Raw genomic sequence first — 26,266 nt, 5'->3', positions numbered from 1 at the left:
GACTAAACTGAGAAGCTGCTTCTGTCTTTTTCTGTCTGAAGTCAAGAACACATAATATCAAAAGTTGCTATAAATTTCAATAATCTGCCGCCACTGAACTGCTGAAAAATGTTTTACAAGAAACCAAAATGTCGTTTTTTTGGTCTGACACTGCCAGGATCATAATTCTGGTGGGGAACCACTAAATCCCTTAAATTTTTTTGGCATATCATAAGAGCTTGACTCTAAAGTGTTTCTCACACACACAAAAATACTACATGTAATTAACATCTCTGAATTCCCAGAAACAATACTGAGGACGTGACCTCGGTTGGCAGAAACTTATTCTGTTAAAGTCCTGAGAAATCTGCTTCTAGTCCTTCAAGCTACTTCTTTACATGTTCTTACAGTAAATAGTGAAAACATCTGATTGGTGAATATGATGAGTAAATGAGAGCACATCTAAGGAACGTGAGGGTTAAAGTCTTTGAATTCTTCCTCATTCTGTGGTGGCAGTGTAGTTTGGAGAGTTAAATATACAAGTTAAAATTGTTTGGTGAAATCCAACATTGAATGGGAAAAAGGAGAATATTGAGGACACTTTGATGTACTTTAAATGAGAACTGATATGTCAGCTGTTGCTCTGCTGTGACAAGTTAACAGGACTCTGATGCAGCTTTGGTAAAGTTTCAACGTCTGAGGTTTTAAAAGCCTGAAACAAGCGAAACCTCAAAAAGATTTATTAATAATTTTGTCATTATGCCTGTCACAGCTTACTAGAGCCTCTTCTTGTCTGATCAACAGTCAAAGAAACACAAATGTATTTGATTCATAGTGACAGCAAACAGAAAATCCTCAAAGTGGAAAAATTGCAACCACAATGTTTGTTAATTTCACTTGATTAATGACTTAATCAGTTATCAAAACTGTAAAATTTCTCTCCTCAGCAGCAGAAATGTTCACTTGTGTCGAGATTAAGAGAAAAACAGTCTGTTCTTCTTCTACTCTAATTCAATCCAGTTCCATTTTGTTTATAAAGCACCAAATCACAACAGAAGTGATCTCAGGGCACTTTTCACATAGAGCAGGTCTAGTCTACTCTTTTACGCTACACTAATATGTTCTCCCTAAGAAGACTAAGGTAGAAACACAGTATATGGCTACTATTCCCAAACACACATACATCTGTTTTTAACACACACAGTCCAGCGCTGCAGCGTTTCTACTCTCGACACGCTGAGTTTAGGGTGTAAAGTCTGTGTATCAGTGTGACCTCCAGATCCCTCAGGAGGACCGGCTGCTTCCGGTCCTGTCCAGGCCCGGATCGGGTGCCCGTCCCCGGGCAGAGCAGCTCCTGACCGACCCCTCCCAGCAGCAGGCGGTGGAAGTCCTCTCTGTCCAGGAGCCGATCCATGTTCTGCAGGAAGAATCCTTCACAAAACCTGCAGAGTTCAGCTGCTCCGTGACGCTGCAAACACAAACACATCATAACGTTTCAGCACATTGACTGATAAACGTCAGACAGGACTCAGTAAAAACAGAAACTGATATGAATAGATGCATCATTATTAACCAAAGAGAACTGTAAACTTTTAAATAGACTCATGAGAGGATAATATCACAACTGTCGGGTGGAATCTATGACCAAGAGGGAAAAAATCCAAAGATTTCAAGAATGAAGTCATAATATTCCAAGAAAAAAAGGTGTAATTTCATGAGAATAAAATAAATCTGCCGCCTGCGTTAAAATGAGGAATGTGGAGCATCTTGTAAAGTTATACAGGTTTCACAAATAACAAAATACTTCATCCTTTGGCACATCAGCACCACATTATTATGAATCATCAGGACTTTGAAACAATAGTGTCTGTTATGAGAAAAGAACCACATGGACTTGGAAGAAATTCCCTCTTTTATGGAAGAGAGGAAATGGCGGGAAGTGGTCGACTGCAAGGATATCAGTGGTTACATCTGATATTACAACTTTTTCCTCGTAGAATTATGAGTCTTTTCTTGAAATATTATTTATTATTACAGTTGCATATCAGCTTCTTTTCAGGAAATCATAGCACTCTTAAAATAAATCATAACCAAACTTAAAAATGTCAAATAAAGCGGACACATTTGCCTTGAGCATATACATATATATATATACAAACACTATTGAATCTAAAAGTCTAAGTCTCATATTAATGTTAAACTGTAACTGGAGTCAGACTGGATTTAAAGTCATGTGACTCTTGGTTTATTTTCTAAATCAAAATGCTGCATCTAAAACTCTCATCTGTCTCGTAGAGTTTTTTTCTCAGTGCAGACAGAAGCTGTGGTGTTTTTGTACCTTGGCGGTCTGGTAGATGTTGACGACGTTGTCAAGAGTCAGACTTTGCGACAGCTTCATCTCGCAGCACCTCAGCAGACCTCTGAGCTGGAAGAAACTGGCTACAGGCAGCAGCTGCAAAAAAACACATTTAAATCCCAGTTCAACAAACAGTCTCCGTTACACATGACATAATGTATCTGCTAAATGAATTACAATAATAAAATAATAATAAATAAAATCTCTCTACAGTAAGTGAGTGATTTCACCTTCATGGCTTCAAAGTGTGAGACAGTCAGTCCCTCCGTTCCTCCGCAGTACAGAGACTTCATCATCATCTGTAGAGAAACACACACACTTCAGTAACAGCTGCCTGATAATAAACTCCCCAATAAAACTAATAATCAATACCAAACAACAGACAATCAATCTGTGTGTCTCACCTGGAACGTGCTGTAGGTCATGTGACTGATGTGAACGATGTTGTCGGGGGAATCGCTGAGCATCTGTCGAAACCTGACGGGACGAAAGACGGAACATCAGAACACGACAAACTAAAGAGTCATACTGGTTTTCCTTTAATATACTAGTTAACATTTCCCTCAGCTCCCTTTATAACGTATATGATTTATAAACTGATTTTAAATGTACTAATTTGCTACTTAAAGGTGTCAGTCGGTTGAATAAAAACATGGATGTGACAGTAAAGTTTAAAAAGGTGCAATATGCAACATTCAGCCCCACTAGATGTCGCACTAGAGCAGCAGCATCACAGACCAAAACAAACGTGGAAATCATCGTTTACTCGATAAAGTTGGAAAAAAAAAAGAAAAGAAAGAAAGCAGCATCTGAACCGACAGCTCACGAAACTCAGAATAAACTGTCAAACTAAGCAGTGCTGATCAGACTCGGATCAAGATCCTGTTACTGTATCGTCTGTTTCAGACACGTATTTTAATGTACAGTTTAGCTGTAATTTGAGACTCAGCTGCGATGTTGAAGACAGATGCATGGCGGACATGGAGGGACTCACGTGCACTAACATCCATTAACATCCAAACAAAACAAAGAACAGATATAGATATAGTAAAGATATAGTGGAGTCATGGCAACCTGAGCAGAGAATGAAGTCACACTCCCTAATCTATGACTTCATTCTCTGCTCAGGTTGCCATGACTCCACTATATCTATATTATATCTATATCTAACAGCTAATAGCTGTTTGTTGACATCTGTTGGGGCTGAATGTCGTATATTAGACCTTTAAGATGACTTCAGTTTGAGGGATTATTTCATACAGGATCCATTTTTAATAAAACACAGATATAAAAACTTTTCCTCGTCTTCATTTCTTCCTAAAAATACATTTCATTGTTTTCGCACTTTTTATAAGCCAAGCAGAGTAAGACTTTACAGAGCATCATAATAAATTAATCTGATTTTACAATACATGGCAAAAATAAGATAAAAGAAGCAGACAAAATAAAATAGAAAAAGAGGAATTGAGTAAAATCACATTAATATCTTTTTATACAAGTTGGGGCTTTGATTTAGAGCTGCAGTGTAAAGTTTATGATTTTTATTGGGGGTTTTTTTTAAACATTTGTAGAGCTGTTACGCCTTTGAGAACATTAATCTTAATTTAATCTAATCCAGTCGTAGCCAGAATCTGACTTTTATTAGTTTTTATTTTCACACTGATGAAATACAAAAATACCTCTGTTGGTTTACAAAATATCATTTTAAAATTCATTTGAAAGGAAAAGTTTGCAAGAATAAGTTACATGATATTACTGTGTGATAAAAAATAAACTCAATGTTCCTAATTTTCAATAATATCATTGTTCTTCAAGCATTAAAATTAGTTTCAGTGAAGGACTGAGTGCAAACTGATAAAAACATTGTGTCACCACTGGTTTACCTTCAATGGATCATCGTATAGAGACTGTAAATGTGACTGTAAGTGTGTATTTTTGTATGAGAACTACTGTACAAATAAAGTTTGATTAAAAAAGAAGGTTTAAAAATCTATTAAAGGTAGAAAGTATTTGATATTTCTGACATTATCAGGATAAAGAACAATATGTAAGAGATTTATAGCTCTGATATTTAATATCTTAATAAATAATAACAGCATGAGTCATGATTTAAATAGATATGTAGTCAGAGAAGAGAGATCAGACCGTTCAGAGGCCGACATCAGCAACACCCGGTGAGCGAAGAACGGACGACCGTCCACCATGAACGTCACGTCGGACATCTCCTGATTGTTCAGGAACTGAATATCTGAGGACAGAGACGAGCATGTCATCCTCCACGTATTCAATTTAGAAAATGTAAAAAATCACACCCGGTGGTCAGACGACAGCGGTGAAGCGTTACCCAGCTGTGTGGACAGAGTGACGTCCATGGGAAGGACGCGAGGAACGGGAGAGCAGCCGTAGCAGTGAGAAAACACCGACGTCAGCCTCTTGGTGATCACGTAGTCCTGCAGAGGAAAAACACAGCGTGAACTTCAGACACTCTGGAGGTATGACGGGACAGATAATTAAACCCTGAAGAGACAAGGTTGGACACATAAAAGGCTCATGGACACACAAACAACCGACAATAAAAATACTACAAATCCTTCATCTACGTGTCAGAACCAGTGAAAAACATGAAGCAAAGGCTGACACTGAGCTCGTCTTTGGCAACATATATCTGTCTATAAAGCTGTTTTGGATTACATTTTCGATCATTAAATGCAGCACGGTGAGCAAACTCACAATGTCAGGAGGTTTGTGCCATTATTTATTTCCCGTAACATTTAAAGGTCATTACTGTAAAGATGAAAGGAATTTGAGGTTTCGGGAAATTTGTTGTCTTATGAAGAACAATTTTACGTTCAAGGCAAGACAAGTTTATTTATATGTATTTACATTATATATATTAATATGTTTTTAACAAAACTTCCAAAGTCATAGCCAGAGATAGCCAGCTAAGCTAAGCTGGGCTAAGCTAGCTACTAAAGCTAGCGTAGCACAAAGACTGCTGGCATAGCACCTTTAACGTTCCTTCTGAGACTACCGAGCTATTACTGTCGAGTCTGACTTCACCTTCATGAATCATGAACGCAGATTTGTCTTTGCTGCTTTGTGGAGGGTTTATTTTGCTCCAATCAATCACATTATGCTTCCAGGCTTCTCAATGTGTTTTGCCAAATATATTCATGAGTTTTTCTGCCAATATTATAGTAATAATAATAATATTGTAATTTATATATATATATATATATATATAAGTTAAATGGGTATCTACAGTACAGTACAGATAAAACAATTAGTTTTAGCCATACGCATGCTATCAAAAACCTGATAGTTGAATAAAAATAAAATAATCCTTGTTTAAAGATGTTGTAATTTAACTGTTCACTACAGTAGCAAGTACCTACAGTTGCAATATGAAACTGATACAACATTGGTCTACGGACAGACAGACAGACAGTCAGTCGGACAGACAGTCAGACAGACAGAAAGACAGACAGACAGACAGACAGACAGGTGTTGAGCTGCACCTTGCTGGTTTCTAACATGCTGAACATGAGCGGTACGCCTGTGGAGAGGAGTTCAGGGCTGTAGTCCTCCGTCCTGATGGAGGGGAACTCTGTGAGGAGGGAGACGGTGACTTCATCTCTGGACAGCTGCTGCGCTCTGTGGAGACACTGCAGCCAGATGTGGAGCCTCCAGGGAACACCTGGAGCAGAGAGGTGGAACGAAGCACGTAGTTCAATATTTATGCAGTTTAAGACAAAAGCAGAGACACATATTTTGCCTAATTGCAGCATCAGTGGTGATCAGTTACATACAGAACAAAGCTGCTCTTCAAAGTCAAACAGCAGCTTTATAAGTTGAGAAAACACTGAGCTGATAGCTGGTGACATGTTACAGCGTGCACACTGACTTTCTGTGTGACTTTTTCAGTATGAAGCAGTCTTAAAATAAATTGGAAATCATGTAATGAAATAGTGTTTTTTTACTCTATGAATCCAATTCATTTAACAGCAGGTTGGACCTTCCCAGTATCAGAGTTTAGGACTTGGTTTTTATTAATTTCAGAGAAAATTGATGATTCTTGCACATAAAATTCATCTTTACTGTGTCTTCTATAGATCAATTTCAATCCCCTGCGGTGTGCATATTTAACACATCATTTATTTAGACTTAATATCAATCAAAGGTTGTACAAATAAATCTAATCAATGACGTACAGAAAGCTATCTGCATCAGGGCATGACACAGACTTTCTCAGCTTGTGATCATGTGACTCACCCATCTCTCTGAGCTCCATGGTTACATCCAGGTAGCCGTGCTCAGCGCTGTAGTACGCCGCCTGCTGCAGGGCTTTCATCCTGGCCTTACAAAGCCTGGGAGCAGGGCTCGAGGAGTCAGGAGCGAGTCTGGTGTGACTTCTGGCTTCCTTCTCCTCTTCCTCCTCTACTCCTTCAGCCAGGATCTCCTCCAGAGAGAGGATGTCTTCCTTCCTGTGCTGAGGTTGCAGCAGCAGCCTCCTCAAAACATTCCTGCAGAAGAAGACGATACAGCTGCTGATCACTTTTACACCGCTGTGAAATTTAAAGAAAGCTATTTCATTTGTTTTGACTACTGCAGAGACGTTGCCGTGTTTGAGTGTCGGTTACAGTTGTGTGACTTGTTGCTTAGAGATGAATTAGTTACCGTAGGAGGCAGCTGGATTCACAAGATCAGAAGATCTCATGAAAATCCATCTCGTCAGGCTTCAAGTTATGCTCTTGTGTCTGAACCAGCGGTGGTTCGGACCAATCAGAGTCCTGCGGGGATTCTCACATGATCCTGTGATCTTGTGAATCCAGCTGTTTGGCGATGTGAGACGGTGATAGATGCTGACAGACAGATGGTTCGTCCAATCAGCTGCCAAGTATTTTTTTGAAACTTCCTGCCTTTTTCCAAACAGTTTCCAAGGATGATTTCTCAGATGCTTCTTTGTTTAACAAACCATCTGACGTGTCAGGTTAATCAATTAGTCGATCAACCAGCAAATTTGTAGCTTATCATTATTCATTTATCTAAATAGTTGCAGATTAATGTTCTGTTCATCGACTACTCAATGGATCAACTAATCATTGAAGTAATATATCATATTCAATAAATAAAATATAAGTTTAAGTCAGTCTTACTCTACATCTCTATCATCTTGATTTAAAAGGTGTTTTTCTGAGAATTAGTTCATTTGACAGCTTTATTTTATATTGACCATTTTAAAATGTAACAAGGATTTCAGCAATAAACTTATAAGCTGTTGCTTTGATCTGATAAACTTATTGCATGATATATTACATCATTTGACACAGATGGTTTCATATTGTGCATTATGTGAGATTTTGAGGGTAAAATTAGGAGACTGGTTCTTTACGTTAAGGGTTTTGCAAACTAAAACTGTTGTGAAAATTGAAAGTAGTTAAAGAATCTTAAAAAGGTTCGACGGCTCGTTCTGTAGGCGACACTGTGACCACGTGAAGAGACCAGGATAAAAAACACTACAGGATAAACGTCTCACCTGTGTCCGTGCGCTGCGGCGTAGCTGAAGCAGTTCATGTCCTCATACAGCGGTGATGTCAGAGAATTCCCATGATGCACTCTGAGCAGAGGGTCCGCTCCATAGGTGAGCAGTAAACTCACCATCTCGTAGAAACCTGAGAAGAAGAAACGGATCATAGTTACTGTACCAGTGTGAAAATGTGAGCAACCATTTAGCAAGTTATTAGCAACAAGCTAAAGCATTTCACTCTGGAAAATGTACAAGACATGAAAACTTTAGACTTCTCTGATTAGTTTATGTTGTTGTACAGTATCAGTAGCATTCGGTCCATGTAAGGTCTCGGTCTGGTGAAACAAACACCGTGAGGTCTTTACTGTAATGATACCTGCAGCAGCAGCGAGCTGTAGCGGCGTCTCAGCGGAGCTCTCCTGACCGTCCAGCAGGGCTCCACCCTCCACGTCTGCTCCGGCCTCCAGCAGCAGCTGTCAGGAGGAGACGCTGTTAGAGACGATTGTTCAAACAGCTAAAACACACTTGTTGATTTCTCCTTCCAAAAGACTCAGCTTGAACATGTCTTTGCTTTCTATAAACCCGCTGAAACACATCCTGATGCTGTGATGGATTCAGTCTGAAGCTCTAACCTGAGTCACAGAGAGGTGACTGTGCAGCACGGCGAACGTCAGAGCCGCCCAGCGACGACTGCCGGGGTGAACAGACGGGTGTCTGGCCGAGCAGCCCGGGACCTGAGCAACACACACACACACACACACACACACACACACACACACACACACACAAACACAGACAAACAGACTTCAGTCATTTCATTCACAAAAGCAGCTGTGATGCAGATAGATAGAGCTGAGTCAGCAGCTGTCAGGGTATCTGCAGGTCTGGAAAAGTCTTTAAAAATCACTGAATTCAGTTTCCTCAAGGAAGTCCTTATAAGGAATTAAAAAGGCAGTGATGTTAGTCAGTCATAAAATGGTTTTGTGTCTAAATCCAGGCTGTCAGGAGACATCAGACTGGTGTGAGAGTGGATTGTGCTGCAGGAAGCTGTTTAATCCTTTGGACTTTCAGTCAGAACCATCAGATCTGCAGCAAACAGTCACTACAGGAAGCTCATCTACTCACTGTGGACATGTATCAGTTAATGTGTCCGTAAATTTTGAATTTAAGCCACTTATCCTGGTCCAGGTTGCATTAATTTAATTAATTTATATCATCAAGAACTATATTTACATACAGCTGGGAAGCACTGAAAAATGTGATATATATATGATAAATAATTCTAGTTTTCCATCATACTTTCATACTTTGGTCGGTATGATAGTGAATCATGTATTCAGTTGTAACCTATGTTGTGTTAAAAGGTCTTAAAAAGTCTAAAATGTTGTGCACATTGATGAACTCTGCAGAAACCCTGAGCTGTGTTTTTACCTGCAGGTCCAGGTGAGCTCCGGCTTCTATGAGCATCTGCACCAGTGCTTCATCTCCTGCTGCAGAGGCGTACATCAGAGGAGTCATTCCCTGCAGGAACAAACACACACACGCTTTTATTTTAGAGGTTTTGTCCTTTAAATGCTGGAAATCTACAGTATGCGTCTAGTTCTCAGGGGATAACTGCTGTCTTAGAGTATATTTATTATACTTTTACCATTTTTTTAACCTAATATTTCTTGTTTTTTCACCTTCAAGCCAAGAGTAGCAGAAAACAGCATTTTCATACAAAAATATACAATATAAAAACATAAAAATTAATAAAACAAATCCACATAATAATAACAAAATAAAACTAAACCAGAATACAAACATGTATCACAGATCACAGCATCTACAAAATAACAATGCAATGAATAAAACAATAAAAATAGATGAAAGCTCATGTGGTCAAAAATACAAAATACCAAAAGGGTTCATTCTCAGTAAATTTCATGGTAATCTGGACATTAGATTGTCTAAATGGCCTTAAAGACTTCATTGTGTCGCTAGAAGAAGGTTTCTAAAACATTTTCCTGCTGTGGGGACCATTAATATTTTCAGTAAAGTTCACCAAATTGACTTTTTAAAGACCTTTTTCACAGTCATACTGGTCAAAGAATGATGGAAAACACTCATTATAGCTCATTTTTGAGCTATTCAACAGCCTGCATACACCTGCAGAGTCACACATTGAGAGGTTAAAACCCTCTTCAGAAACTGATTTAGAGGTTTGCCTGATGTAAAAAGAAGAATCTTATTCCAGTAAGGTTTTTTTTTCCCATGTTAAACATAAGGCTGTGTTTCCTCCATTACTTGCTGATTGTAGATACTTCAAAAGAAAGTCTCATACTGGAAATAAGAAGGAAAAAAAATACAAAGAAAGGAGGCAAAGCAGAAATGAACAGTTATATTTTGTTCCTTGTCATTTGTTTGTTGTTTGATTGTGGTTAGTCTTTTTTTTTTTGCACCTTGTGTCTCAATCTAATTTAGTCCAGGGATAACTAGGTGTGTGGAGAAAAAATTGCATTCACATTTCTTAACAGTCACAAGATGAATTGTACACAATTTATCATCCAGTTTAAAACGATTCTTTGAGAGAGTAAAAGAACATAATTCAATATGTTTTTAAGTCAGAATTATGTGGAGTATAATGTTTGATTGTAGATCAACTGTAAAAATAAATAAAGAAACCAAGATATAATCTGTACTATTACTAATCACAACTGTCATAACCATCATATATAATCTGGATTAATCTGCTTCTGAGTGACACAAACGCTGGTGAACGTTGACCCTCCTCACCTGGTCGTCCATGGTGTCGACCCCGTCGGCTCCCAGCAGCAGTGTGGCCTGAAGGACCAGGTCTGCTCGGCCGCACGAGAGCATCCTGAAGCCCAGATCCAGCTGGAACTTGGCTGAAGCAGCTTCTGCATCCAGACACTTAAAGGACTGGAAACAACACTCGGACCTGCAGGGAACCACAGACGTTTACTGGTTCAGCTGGTTCTGGTATCGTCTCACTGAATAAATATCAGCTGCCAGTCATCACAGGCGTCTTACTTCAGCTGACGAGGCTCGCAGTCCAGTCCTGGGAGGAGCTGCCTGGCCGTCTGTCTGACATCATCGCTGTCCACCAATAGGCTGCAGCGATGTTCGGCGTGCACCACGGCGACCCGGATCCATTCCATGAGAGGAGGGAGGAGCAGGAACGGCCTGGAGGAAGGTCACGAGTTTATTTCTTATTATTAAATGTATAAAAACTTCCTCAAAGAGCAAAATGCAAACTCAAGGTGGAGATTAGATTAGATATTAGTCCTAATTATTGCAGTAATTTATTGTTTATTAACCCTGCAGATTAACACACACCTCTCTCTGCTCAGCGTCACGGTCGGAGGTTCCAGATTGGGATTTTCCAGCGACTCCATCTGCTGGCTGGACAGGAAGTAGTAGAGCGTGCGGAGGGCGTCCGGGGCCCAGGATACCGACAGCTGATTGGCTGAACGAGCGGGGCTGACGAAGGGGCTCGAGCTGCACAGACGCTGCATGTGATGCATCGCTCGAGACACCAGATCACCTGCAGCCCAACAGACACAAACCCAAAGATTAATTTCACAGCTGACTCACCGACACTGACGACCAAATACAGATACAGATTCAGGATAAAGTGATAAACTTGTATATTATATATTAGACATAGATCAATTATTTTTAAAACCATTTTCAAAAAGAAAACAGCAGCTATGTATTTGTATTAGGGATGTGCAGAGAGTCCAGTATTTGTATCTGTATTTGTTGAGGCAGCAAAATTATTTGTATTCGAATAAAAGTGGAAACAGGCTTAAAAATCCTGTTTTTGTTTTTATTACACTTTTAATTTTAGAAAATTAAAGTGTTACAATAAGTGTTCATGAATAAACTACCTTATGAAGGAGGTCCCCACACCAGGTCTTGAACTGGAGTCTCCCAGATCATAGACGACTGCGCTGACTACTGAACTAAAACTTTACTCATCAGCTCATTGCAGACAGACCTCTACCTATTTAAACACCCATAACACAGAGGCAGCACAGCGTGTAACATGTAGAAGAACCTCAAAGGTGATTCTTGCTTTGCACTTTTCATTTATTGCCTATTTTTTTTTACAACCTAACTTTGTGGAAAGGAGAAGAGGAACAACAGGTTATGGAGAGACCGTTGGGACCCCTGATAGACGTCTAGACTGAGATAACGATGTAACCGACTCGCAAACTGGTATCTGACATGTTTGGTTTTTTTTCTGCCCAAAAACAAATAATTTTTAAAATATTTGTATGAAACAAATATACGTATTAAAACTCACTATTTGTGCTTTGCCGAATAATGTATTTGTATTCAGGCACACCTCTAATTTGTTGTACAGCAAAGAAAACAGAACAAATAACAGTTTAGTGATTCTCAGTCAACAGCAATAATGTAAACACGAGGGAGAAATGTAAAAAATATGACATAACTTTACATATTTTAAAATACACAGAATATGGTGTGAAAAAGTGCTTTGTGTTCACCCGCATGTCCATAAACCACCATGAACAGCGACGGCACAGAGATCTTTTATTTGCCTTGTGTAACGAGTGTTCAGATAATGAGGTACGGTGGCCTGCAGGGTGTGAAGGTGCCCTTGTTTTCTGGATACAAGCTGCAGGTTGTTATGTAACGACGGGGGAGCTGGCAGCGACTAACGATGTGTCCCAGGAGCCCGACGCCGGTCACAGTTTAAACAAACACACACAAAACACAGGAGCTGACTGTGACGGGAGTGACACACACACACACACACACACACACACACACACACACACACACACACACTTACTGAGCTCTGCGATGCTGCCCACACAGGTGGCGAGCAGTGACTGTTCCAGCGTTCGCAGCTCCAGCTGGATGTAGGCGTCCTCCCTGCTCTCCACTGCATCCTCGGGAACCTTTGTGTACGGGCTGACATGGGCCGGCAGCGACAGCTCACCTAAACACAAAACACACACACACACACACACACGCACACACACACACACACACACACACACACACACAGGTATTAATGTTAAATTTTACAGCTGCTTTTCAGTGTTTCCGAGCTGCTATGATTTGTGTTTTTAGCCTTTCTAGCATCGTGACTCTTGGGATGAGAACATCGGTCTTTGGTCCAAACTGAATTATCTCAACAACTATTTGATGGATTACCATGAAGTTCTGTACATACATTCATGTTTCCCTCAGGAGGAATTGCAATAACTTTGATCCTCTTTTATGTAGCATCATCCGTCATCTGGTCGCAATTTCAATTTGTGCAGCTGTGCTTTCAGCTGCGCTTTGTGTTCGGTGCCAGTTAGCAAATGTTAGCATGTTAACACTGCAGACTAAGATGGTGAACATTGTTAACGACGTGCTTAACATCAACGTACCAGCATCATTCAGCTTGTTAGCATGCTGACATTAGCATTTAGCTCAAAGCATTTAAGCTCCTCAGTACAGCCTCACAGAGCTGCTAGAGTAGCTGCAGTCCTTGTTAAAATAAATACAGAGAACATATCAAACATAATCATCACACCATCTCCTCTCCTGTAGTTGAAAGTTAACTCATTTGTGCAGAATAACACGTCATCTGTACAATGAAACATTTAAGATGAGGCTCGGGACAAAAGTAATTATACACAATGACATGATAAACAACTGTGTACTTCTTAAATAGATATTGTGATATGTGTACTTATGTATCTTTGGTATATATTGTATTTTATTATTCTATGGACCCCCCCCCATGAGCTGTGTCCTTAATAAAGTTTGAATTGAATGATAGAAGATAAAACAAATGACAGGAAGAACTACAACAGGAGAGAAAGAAGGAGTATAAATAAAGAAATGAATGATAAACATATTAGATGCTGTGATTATGGAATATACTGTATACATGTGATGAAACATACGATGACTGTAAGCTGTTAACAGAAAGAGACATGAACATTTCCATGTAGGGTTGTTTACAGCTTTGGGGTCGTTGAGGTCACATGTGGTTCGGTAGTCGTCCAGGTTGTCATGTGACAGTGGTTACAGTCACTGGGACTCTACAGTCTGTAGTATCTACACATACAGCAGTTCAAATGGATTCAGACAGAGAACCACTGTCCCTTCAGTTTCATAAAAAAAAACATCCATAAAATCTTCTCAAAACCGGGGCGACCCAGAGGTTAAAACCACATAACCGCGCTGTTGCACTACCATCTATGCACAAAAAAACCCGTTTAAACTCCTCATGTTGCATAAAATCACTTCTCATCTGTATGTTTAGTTTGCTATGTTTCAAACACTCATAGTTTTGCCAAAATATGGCTGAAAACACCTTTTATTTACCACAGAGAGCTAACTGTTCTCTCCTGACTGGATCCCTGCTTGTGTTGTATCAGCTCTCAGACGTACATCACTTTGAATAAAAGTGTTGTACTAGCGACAAACTGAAGATGTGTATTTCTCTGTATTTTGGCTCTGGTGAATTTATTTATGCTGCAAATCTGGTTTGAAATTTGAAGTTTTTGTGGATGTTGACAACAGCTGCTGCCCTCAGTGGAGTTTTCCTTCAGATTAACAACTAAAAAGATGTAAAAACAAATCTTCATCATGTTCGACAGCAGTAGATCCTCCTCTAAAAGAAACATTATACACATGATCAACTACAGAGATCACTGTGTGTGTGTGTGTGTGTGTGTGTGTGTGTGATCAATCAAACTTTTATTTGTACAGCACCTTTCACACAGGTCAGTGCAGTTCAAAGTGCTTCAGAGATAACTGACAAGCTGATAATAAGACAGAACAAGTGTAGACTGTAAAAACAACAAAAAAAAGACAAAAAACCCCCCAAAAAACTATTGATATCAAAGCACACGAGCAAATAAAAACAATGAAAACATAATAAAATAGATTTAAAAGCTGTAATAAAAGTAATAAAAACGGTTTAGTGAATAGTGATGTGAATGAAGCACGCCCTCCAAAAACCACAGGACCAGATTTTGGATGAGCTCCCCTCGTCCATTGTGTCCCGCTTGGATCGGGTATTTGCTGACTCCTGATCTTCCACACAATGAAAACAGCTTCAGTGAGGACGATCGGCAAAAAAACACCGAATCCTCCCGCAGCCCACACACACACACACACCCAGCTGCAGCCGCTCTACTCCAGACACCCAAATATATTCACTTTACCATCACGTATGAAGCACGATGAAGCTTAAAATCATCGTTTGAGAAGCTGCAACCGGCAAATTTTGATTTTCCTCGTAAACATTAAAACACTGAATAAAACGAGCTTCAACTCTGGCAGCGGTTTCATTTCTAACATGCATGAGACTGTAGAACAAAATACTTCCTTTGTTGTAGAGAATGCGAGCCACAGAGCTGAGTCACTGAGTACGTTTCCATCTGTCTGTTTATGTGCAGATTTTTTTGATTTGAGTACAAAAAAAAAAAAAAAAACCCTCAGTGGAAATGTCGAAATATCGCAAATCAATAAAATCGAACGATGAGAAAGTGCAGCGTAAACAGAGCGAGTGAATAAATCATGAACATACATGAAAGAGTGTGACTTAAACGATCTGTGTGAAGCGATGAGGAGGCTGTAACCTTCCTCACATGGATACATGAAACTGTCTTCTTCTTCTGCGGTGGTTTCATCCTGATGAGCCTGATTCTTCGTCACATAACAGTTGTGTCATTTGCATTTTATTTTGATGATTTACTGGAATTTCCATTAAAATTTGTGCTGTGTAATGAGAAATCACTCAATAAACACACAAAGAGATCATTGTTAGGTTATGAAATAATGTAATCAAACAATACAGCATCATAGTTCTGGAGACAAAGATACTTTTCTTTGTCTGAAAAGTGAAGCAGTCCCTTAAATACTACTGTACTACATCACTACTATATTAAATTAATGACAACACACACTAAACATCTACATAACTATAGTTTATCTTATCACTGGCTCAGGTAAAAGTACAACAGAATAAACTTAACTGTTAAACACACAACTGCCTCATCTTACACAGCAAAGAACTACGTTTAGAATAGACACAGCACACATAAACTGACACTAAACTGAACTCAAACACCATCTGAAACATGTCTGATATATACAAGAAATACATCAAATGATAACCAACTGTTCAGTTGTCTTTCTCATGCTACATCTAGATGGAAATTTGGCTAAAATGTAGATCAGAGCAGGAAAAGTTACTGTACGTCATACAGTAAAGTCTGGAGGCAACAGTTTGTGTCTCTCTCATATAGAAACACTGATCTCAGTGATGAAGTGGAGGCAGAGCGGACCGACTGACTGATGTTTAACAAAAGTCTGATTATCGTCTCTAACAGATTCATCGCTCTGACCTGAGAAACACACCTCGGCTTTAAGAAAGGAATCATTGGTTCGGTGAGAAGTAGAGTGTGGTGGCAGATAATTAGTGCTGATTATACTGCTGCTGTGTTTACAGACAGCAGAGAGCGAACAAGCATCTATTCATGAGAACACAACAGGAGACCAGTCTGTAGAGGACAAAGCACAAACCTCTGTTTTCTAATCCCTACCTGTGTTGTACTAACCCCCCCCTCCTACCCCCCCCATACACACACACACACACCTCAGCTCCTGTGTAACACTGCCCTGCTTACATCCAGAATCATGAGTGATTAAGTCATTTCCTGCGACTCTCTCCTTGTGTGCGCTTGTGGCCCGAATCAAAACAGAACGCTTTACAACCCCCAAGTTGCAACAGCATCCTCATAGAGGTGTGTGTACTCTGTGTGTGTGTGTGTGTGTGTGTGTGTGTGTGTGCGTGTGTGTGTGTGCGTGTGTGTGTGTGTGTGTGTGTGTGTGTGTGTGTGTGTGTGCGTGTGCCGGTAAGCTTGTGCGTTCCCAAATGAAAACAGAGCCACAGTCACCGGGCCTGAAAACAACAGTTCTTTTCTGCTGCTGGTATATAATGCTGCGAGTGTTCGGTTGGGACAACAGAACCACAGAAGGGGTGAAGACGTGTGTGTGTGTGTGTGTGTGTGTGTGTGTGTGTGTGTTGGAGGTCAGGATCACCTCAGTTGAGTCTAAGTTGAGTCCAATAGAATAAATAGAGTCCAGTACTAGAGCTGCAACTAACGATTATTTTCATCCATCGATTAATCTGACGACTATTTTCTCAATTAATCATTTATTTAATTAAATCTGAGTCTGTTTTGTCCAAAACTAAAGATTTACTGTCACATCTGATAAAGAAAAACTGTCACATTTGAGAAGCTGAAGCCACAGAATATTTGGCCTTTTTGCTTGAAAAAATGACAGAAATTGATTATCAAAATAGTTGCCAATTGATTTTCTGACTAAACAATTAATTGACTGATCATTGCAGCTCTGGACCAAACTGCCCTGTGAAGCTCAGTTTTTCTGTATGAGATGCACAACAGCAGAATTATCACTGATACATGAAGCAGAACGTTGCAGAAAAACTCCAAAAGTCTATTTATAAAACAAAGAATTTGGACTAGATTTGACCAGCTGGTCATAAATCACTGACACTCTGTGTTTTTAAGAATCTTGTATGTTGTGTTAACTCACTCAGGCTACAGAGAGCCGACCTGAAACCAGAACTTCCAGATTCTGTTCCAGAAGTAAGAAAACCTCATTAAATCCAACTGATATCTGTAATAATGTAAATAACAGAGACTTTCTAAACAGTCTGACATGTTGTTCACTTCACATGTTTAGATATCTAATATCGGATCTAATATCATCTTTATTCCATATTTCTGTTTATTCCAATCAGCAACCTGCAGGGCTGTAAAATGAAGCCAAACACTGCAGTTCCTTGAACGACCACTTGAGGCTCCAAAAGCGAGTCAATCCCCATAGACCTCCATGTTAAAATGTCCAACTTTACAGCAGAAATAAACATGTTTACAGCCTGGTACAAACAACGGTTTTGGTCTCTGTAGCTAATTTCCTCTTTCATGACAACTGTATGGGGGGTGAATTTTATTAAGCTGTAAAGTTCTGTATAATGAAGGACATGACTGCTTTGAGTGACAGGTCCGCCAGCCGCTAGGTGGCTTGTTTCAGCCATTCGGCCCCGCCTCTTTGCCCATTTTTGATTGGCTGGGAGTTAGGCAGCGTCACACACTGCCAAGATGGCGACGGCCGGAGCGCTCTTCAGAAACCAACGGGTGACGTCATGGTAACTACGTCCATATTTTTATACAGTCTATGGTTTATTCACAGCCTTTAACAAACAGCATTTCCCATAATTCTGCACCATCGTGGGTTAAACGTCACAACTCGACAGAAATACAAAGACGACGGGCGAGTCGAAGGGTCGTGTTACTTCAGACTGCTGCAACTAACGATTATTTTCATTATTATGAATAACGATTAACCGATTATTCGTAGAATGTGAAAAGTTCTCAGAGCACATGGTTACTTTTTTAAAAAATGTCTTGTTTTGTTCGACTAACAGTCGCAATTTATTATCACAGAAGAATGAAAACCAGAAGTTTAATAAGCTGGAATCAGTCAATTTTTTAAACATTTTTGCTTACAAAAAAATGCTTTAACAATTATTTGATTATCATAATTGTCACTGACTAATCGGTTAATGGTCGCAGCTCTACTTCAGACACGTCAGTGATAACTGCAGGACAGCAGAGATTACAGCTGAAAGGCTGAAAAAAAAAAAGACATCAGAAGATTGATTGTGGAGAATTTTTATGGATATGGATGAAACCAAATTATGATCCGTGCTGTAAATTCTGACAGGAGCTGGAGTTTAATGGAAAGTTAACTTTTTCAGAAAAACCACAACAAATATCTGTGGTGGTGGTTAGTTTTGTCAGCTCGGGATGAAGAGGAAGTGCAGACAGACAGCTGGAGAAAGTGTCTGATATTGTGTCCCATTACAGAGATGGAGAGTAGAGAGAGCGGGGGGGTGAGGGGGGTGAGGAGGGGGGGAGTAACCCAACACTCACTGTGCTACCAAACGTCGTATAATGTTATCTCCATCTGGCCTTAATGCAAAACTATAAAACAGAAGGAAGAAGTGGTTCCAGGGGTTGGCCGCAGTGTTTTCTCATGGTAACACGAGCCGCTCTTAGATTCCTTTTTGTGTTTTTTAAGAGAGAAAGTGAAGCCAACAAGAGGGTTTGATGATGAAACAATCACAGCTTAATGATGAATCAGAGGTTGATGACTTTAAACGCCTCTTTGATTAACGTCTCGGTGTCGGCGTGGGGACCACAGTCTCTCTCTCAGGAGAGAACTGTTTGGATGTTTTAATGAGACGTAATCAGGCCGGGCTGTTAACGACACCTCATCACTGCTGACTCTTGGCTCTGTGTGTTGGGACTCTGTAAAGCCTTGTGTCAACTGTGTGCAGAGCCTGAGCCAACAGCGTCCATCCACACTGGCTCCAGACACGCAGCCCGCAGGTTTTAACCAGATTACACTACCAAAACAAAGTCTTCCCGCCAATTCTGTCTGCGTGTTTGACATGACTCTATGATTCCTGTGATTTACTACCATGTAAGTGAAAGTGCTGAACTCTCACTACGCGCCAGATTTCTCAAATCTGTTCTTTGTTTCTGAGTCATGTTTCTTCGGGCTCTGTCTTTGTGGGTTTTGGTCACATTTACAGATTGGACTTGGTGTGTGTGTGTGTGTGTGTGTGTGTGTGTGTGTGTGTGTGTGTGTGTGTGTGTGTTCCCTTCATTAAGCCTGACATCATATTCATGATTTCTGTTTAACAGAAGATGTTATTTTGTTGTATCTGTCATTTTTTAATTTTGTTGACGGAACAAAGTATAAGAAGCTGTGGTTCTGGTTCCACTGGTTAACTTTTCATGATAATCTAAGATATGTACATAGAGCACTGTGCAAAGGTTTTATGCTTTTTTTTTTTTTTTTAAGTCTATCGTCCCAAATGTATTCTGCAGCAGGACAATGAGCTCAAACATCCAGCTGGAGTCATAAAGAATTATCTTCAGCAACAAGAAGATCAAGGAGTCCTGCAACAGATGGTTTGGGCCCCCACAGAGTCCTGATCTCAACATCATGGAGTCAGTCTGGGATTAAACATGAAGAGACAGAAAAACTGCAGCAACTTCTCCACAACGCAGGAACAACCGACCTGCAAAATACCTGAAACACTGAGGAGAACTGCTGCTGTTTTAAAGGAAAAGCTCACAGAAAATAATGATTCACTTTCTGCTGTTGACTGAACTTTGTATGAAGTTAACTGATAAATAAAAACTATTAATGGCATTATGAAGCATCCTCACTTTACTTTTAGTATCTAAAACTTTTGCACAGTCCTGTATCTGTATATATTATATAGATTTCTGTAATTGGACTAACTAACGTAGCTATTTTTCATGCATGTAGATGTGTTACTAGCTAGCTATGTAAGAAGATGACGTCCCAGTTCTTAGAAGAGTCCTCCACCCGTTTAACATCGTTGGACTCACAGAGGATGTTTTTTTTTTTTTTTTAAAGGATAAAAGTTGATGCAGCAGAACAGAGATATTGTCTTTTGGCTACATCACGACTGCTGACTCGAGTGAGATTTCACAGTTTTCTCTGGAGACATAAAAGACTTAATGCTACTTTTTTTCATATGAAACACCTGGAAACACGCTGGTATGAAAAAATAAAACTCAGTGGATGTGCTCTGTTTGGTCGACAGTTTGTTGAACTTGAATGAGTCAGATGTGGGCGGTGATTCAGAGGTCTTGATTAATCTCAATCTAAAGAAAATTAAATCAGCAGCGATTCTGATAATTGATTCATTGTTGAAGTCAATTATCAGGTGAAAATGCGAAACATTCTTTATTTATAGATGAGAGGATGTGTGATGAGTTTTCTATTTCATGTGACTGTAAATGTGAAACCTTTTAAGTCAGAAAAAAAAGAAATAATTTGAAGACGACACCTCGGACTCAACATTTTTTTGACATTTTATACACAAAACCATTATTGGTTGTTTAGAAAAAAAAGATCAGAAGCTCCACATTTACTCCAATACAGCGAACATGTGGAAGTGTGAAGGAACAGAAGCTAATTTGAGCAGAAACTGATTAAACTGTTTGTCTACAGAGTTTAAAACTAGAGTTCAGGACTTTTATTTCCTGACAGAGAGAGTAAAAGTCTCGGCTGTGATTGTCTGACATGCAGCAGAATCAGGGCCAGTAAAGACGGATATGTTTTTATGTGGTCCACCGGCCCAAAAAATGTATTTTTTGATGGTCCACCAGGATTTATCCCACTACGCTCGATGGCCAGTAACATACCGGCCGTAACCTACTGTTGCGGCTGTAAAACGGTGGATAAATTGTTTTGAGCCTCGCACAACCTTTGTGAAATGACTCGTTTCACTATCAGAATTCGATCCATTCAGAGACCTTCAACGTTTGGAAAGTCTAAAGGAGACGCACGATTAACGGCCAAACGGCCAGCGCGGGAATATCACACCCGACATGAGATTGAAAAAAAAAAAAAAACTCCGTACACTGTGAAATACAGAGAGATTCATCTGGCGCTGATAGACTTCATCGGTATTAGCGTGAACGTGTTTGGCAAACGCTCGGATGTAACGGTCGTTCATTTATATGTAAAAGTTCCGCACTGCAGGTTTAAAAAGCAGGAAAAATAAAGAGTGAATGAAGGGAAAGTGAATGATTTAATCTGATCTCTGTAGACATGTCTGGACTCAGTAACAGTATAAATCTGCTCGCTGCAGAGATCTTTAGGAGGATAATGACATTACAAGCTGAGTTTCTGGATCCTCAGAGTGGACTGGAGGCATTTTCTCACGTTTCACTGCTGGGGTTTATTTTTATCATCAGATCAGGCAGAACAATTTCGTCCTTGAACAATGTCCTTATTAAAAAAAAAAAAAGAAGTGAGCGAGGTAACAGAGTGTGAGTGTTTTGTTGGCGTGATGGTGACAGCGGCTGTTTGTTTAAGCCGAGCAGACGGCACTCGGGGCCGTGAACCTCGTGGCCCGCAGCCTGAGGCGGGAAAGAGAGCTCCTTTGTGTCCTGTGTGTGCGGGTCAGAGGCTAACAACACTCGCTCATTTACTTTACCCCGCTTCTTCCTGTTCGTTCTCATGGGAGTTGAAAAACCTATATCCCAGCATGCAGTGGGGCAGGAGGCAGAGAAACATGGTGCCTTCAAGGGTTCAAATATTCACTCAACAAGAAACAGCTTCTTAATCACATGTATTAATGTCTGTTTACATTACAGCTGCAATGATTAGTAGATTCATTAATTAGTTGATCGACAGAAAATTAATCGCCAACTATTTTGATAATCGGATCTAATTGCAATTTTTCAGCTGCAATTTTTTGATAAAGGTTGAGGTTGAAACTACAAATCATCTTCTCCAGGTTTCTCCAGTGACAATTCCAATAAAGTTTATTCAAACAAGACAAAAAGAGAGAAAGGCAGAAATTTCTTTTGTGTAATTCTGTTATGAAAAGACAGAAAGAAGAAAAAAAAGTGAAATATGGAGCCGCAGATGTTTGGAAGATGCAACAACCTGAGCGGTCTCTGATAGATTATCATTTTATGTCACAACATGTCAAATTTACCTCAGTAATATTAAAACAAGAGCTTTTGACTGCAGCCATGTTGGAAATCTGACAGTGGAAACCGTTCAAACTGCAGACAGCCAACAAACATCTCTGACCTGCCAGAACTCCAACCGTCAGACAGGTGGTCGATCAATCGGGTGATTAATCAGATGCTGTGACCCTGAACTGCAGGTGAACTGACAACTGATCTGGCAGAAATACTGAACCCTTCTAAAATTAGTCAAGTTGGAGCAATTCAGGGTTAAAATCAGGGTTCATTCTTTACAGTGGACGTAGTTTAAAACTCTTCACTCATGAAACAAACGTAATGACGTTTTTTTTAAAAGTTAGCAGATAAATGTGAGAACAAAATCAAATGTTTGATCGGTTCCGGGTCAGTTTTTATGTAGTCTGGTCAGAAACAAACCGAACCCCAACTGATGGAGTCTGATATTTAATTAAAGGTGAAGATACTCGTTTAAGAGGAGGATGTGTTCATGTATATGTATAGATTGATCTGTTGATTATTTTATCTATTAAACATCAGAAAACTGTCAATCACAACGTCCTGCAGCACGAGTTGATGTCATCCGATGTTTTCTTTTTGTCTGATAAACCAAAATATTCCATTTACAGTCATGTCAGACCAAGAAAAGCACCAAATTCTCACGCTGGTACCAGCAAATGTTTGACTTTTTTGGCTTGAAAAATAACTTAAACATTGAATTGAATTGTCTGTAGATCAACTAATCCTTTAATCCTCACAGCTCTAATGTGAACCATGACTCAGCTGAAACTCACCACAACACACATGCAGTAAATCTCAGTGAACATTTGACTCCAGATGTTTATCAGAGAGGATCTTCCACTTCCGTGTCTGTGATTCCCCAAAACGCCTGTTTCCTGTCTGATGGGTCCCCCCCCTCCCATCAGCCTCTACATGGTGCTGCTAGACTTCTTATCTTTTATTACTATCTAGACTTTTCTTTCAGCAATTTGATGCCATCATTAACTCCTCTGCTCTGTAATACCACCCAGCTTTAACAGAGACGTAGGAAGCAGACTCAGTAATGACTTTTAGACATTTCGCCTTTTAGTCATAAAAAGTTTTACCATTCAGTGCAGTTATATAGACGTTTTTATATCAGAATATGGAGGAAAAATAGTTTTATGTTTCAGACAGATGAAAGAAATGTTACAGAAGTCGGTGGAAAACAGGAGCAGGTGGAATGTTTTTATAATAATCTATATGTAGTATCATCTTTCTCACCAACACAAGTTATTATCTGATGAGACAGAAGACACAGAGGAGCAGAAAGAACAAACAGCTCGTCCTGTGAACATGTGTGACATCAAGTCACACGTAAAAAAACATACGTGTGAGTTCAAAACACACGTGTTCTTTGGGTAATGGACCATGATTGTTTTCATTGATGAACATGTGACATTTCACACGACAGTCATTTCTCCCCTGTGAACTGACTCTCTCTCTCTCTCTCTCTCTCTCTCTCTCTGCCAGTGTTACGTTTTCACACGAGACACGTCACATAGATGAAAACAGAGAAATCACAATAAAGTTTCTCACACGTGAAACCGCGTCTTTTATATATATATATATATATATATATATATATATATATATATATATATATATATATATATATATATATATATAATGATCAAGATGTAAAATCATGCAAATTTCTCAGATTTCTTCACCTACAATAGGATTTAACAAATTATGAGAAACATGTAGAGCTGCATTTAATCATTATATTCATTATTTATTAATCTGTCACTTTTTTTGATCAATCAAAAATGTTTTAATCTATAAAATGGAACAAATTGATGTCATGTCTTCCCTCATAAGTATGTTATCTATAAACCTGGTTTATCATAAACAAAACGAGATTTTGTGACAAAAAAATTCAATTGTGTCGTGATACTTGAACTCACCATTTGCATTTTTTCCACACATCAGATGCTCGTAGACCTGCAGCAGCCCCCACAGCTCCGCGTCGTTGTTGACGGCTCCGTCCAGCAGCTCCACCGTCACCGGGACGCAGGTGACCCCGCCGCCCCGCCGCCCCTCCTCCTCCTCCTCCGCGGTCAGCCTCGCCGCCTTCAGCGCCCGTCCTGCCACCTCCTCCGCCAAACTCTCCACGCACGCTGCCATGCACAGGGCGGCGTACTCGTGCACCCTCACCGACACGCGCGTCTCCACCATCCACCTGAAGAAGCGGCCCACGGAGAGCGTCAGCCCGCAGCGCGCGGACTTGCCCCGCTGACACGCGGTGTCCCCGGAGTTCATGCAGTGCAGGGACACAGCCTTCACCGCGGAGGAGATGCACCTCTCGGCCAGAGTCCAGCTCAGCACCAGCCTCACCGCGCTCTGGACCTCCAGGCGTGTGCACCGCCTGTGAAGCTCACTCAGCCGCTGCGCCTCTCTGGAGATCCGCACCAAAGCCCTCCGGAGCAGAACGGACAGCCGGTGCACTGCCTCCCCGGTGAACGACGCATCCGAGCCGGCGACTTTACGCACAACCCCCCGCAGCTCCTGCTCGGTCCAGGGATACTCCTCCAGCTCGGGCAGGCAGGGACACTTGGCCAGGATGTCCGCCGCGTCCTCCTGCAGCGAGCTCACCGTGTCCCAGCTGCCGTTTCTGCTGTACAGAGAGCCGGCGTGTTGCCACCAGGGACCCCGGTGAGGGGTGCTCGTGTGGGGGTGAGACTGCCTCGACCTGCCGGAGGAGGACAGGCTGAGGGACGGGCAGGGGTCCCCGGCCACATAGCCCGGATCTAGGCTCAGGTCCTCCAGGGTTTTCACCAACAGACTGCTTGACATCATAAAGACTGAGGGAGTGTTAAATGTGTTTTAGGTTTAAATAACTTTACGCACAGTGGAGAACAGACCAAAAGCTTTCCATTAAATCAAAGCTTCAATCCCAGTTTGAATCTCAGTCAAGCTGCCAGTGACAGACAGCTGCATGAGACTGTCCTGCTGTGCCAAAACTAACCAAAATATGAAGGGGGATGAAAAGTGCTTTACGCACAGTGGACCAATCAGACCCAGAGTCCAGTAACAACACAGTTTACTACCGTCCTACAGCGCCACCCTGTGGCCACAATACAGCATGTTTACAATCAGAACTGCAGGTGTGTTAAAGGACAGATTCACAATTGTTTAAGTGTGTCTTAAAACAACAGTCAGGAGCACAAATGAACATTGAAACATGTTTTTCTTGCTGTTCATACTGACCATTAGAGGATCCCTTCATAATGCACGTACAGTTTAAGTGATGTGGGCCAAAACCCACAGTCTTTTAGTGTCAAAGTTCCTCTTTTTGTTACTATACTTCCACAGCAACTCAACAGGGAAACACTGTCCGAGGAAACACAAAGGGAATTTGATGTTAAAAAAGACTGTAAATGTGTCAGATATCCACTTGATATGATTAACTCAGACTGATGAAGCTGAATAGAAGCTTCACACAGACTTTTAAATGACAAAACTGTGGATTTTGGCCTCCATCACTTCCACTGAAAGCACATTTGAAGGATCTTTTAATATCCAGTATGAACAGGAGGAATGATTACAGCGAGGAAAACCTCTTTCACTGCTCATTTGTGCTCCTGACTGTTGTTTTAAGACCAACTGTGAAAACTGTGAACCTCCTTTAAGTCTATAACTAGGACGGACTAGCAGAAGGCTTGTAGGCTGTATTTCATAGTTATTCTGTGACACAGAAATCTAAAATGGAGAAAACAGCCAAACATGAAAGGAAACATGCAT

General features: G+C 40.4%; 2 protein-coding genes across 2 annotated transcripts in view; one reads left to right on the top strand and one right to left on the bottom strand.

Moving 5' to 3' along the window:
* The window catches only part of LOC122986896 (NLR family CARD domain-containing protein 3-like), a 1,497,050-nt gene that overhangs the window by 1,401,612 nt on the left and 69,172 nt on the right, over window positions 1–26,266 (top strand). The window lies entirely within an intron of this gene.
* Window positions 1,194–25,326, bottom strand: LOC122986905 (ankyrin repeat and BTB/POZ domain-containing protein 2-like). The gene is made up of 17 exons (XM_044358415.1): window positions 24,430–25,326; window positions 12,688–12,837; window positions 11,202–11,409; window positions 10,896–11,048; window positions 10,638–10,803; window positions 9,294–9,383; window positions 8,495–8,596; window positions 8,239–8,335; window positions 7,872–8,007; window positions 6,608–6,858; window positions 5,854–6,032; window positions 4,680–4,785; window positions 4,481–4,583; window positions 2,740–2,812; window positions 2,566–2,634; window positions 2,318–2,431; window positions 1,194–1,447 (listed from the first exon to the last, which is right to left on the bottom strand). Exons 1-17 carry the CDS (start codon window positions 25,319–25,321, stop codon window positions 1,202–1,204), a joined length of 3,135 nt encoding a protein of 1,044 aa, XP_044214350.1. The 5' UTR covers window positions 25,322–25,326; the 3' UTR covers window positions 1,194–1,201.

This window comes from Thunnus albacares, chromosome 1 (assembly GCF_914725855.1).
Source record: "Thunnus albacares chromosome 1, fThuAlb1.1, whole genome shotgun sequence".
NCBI lineage: Eukaryota > Metazoa > Chordata > Actinopteri > Scombriformes > Scombridae > Thunnus > Thunnus albacares.
The sequence above is the reverse complement of the archived record's forward strand: the minus strand, read 5'-3'. Positions and strand labels throughout refer to the sequence as shown.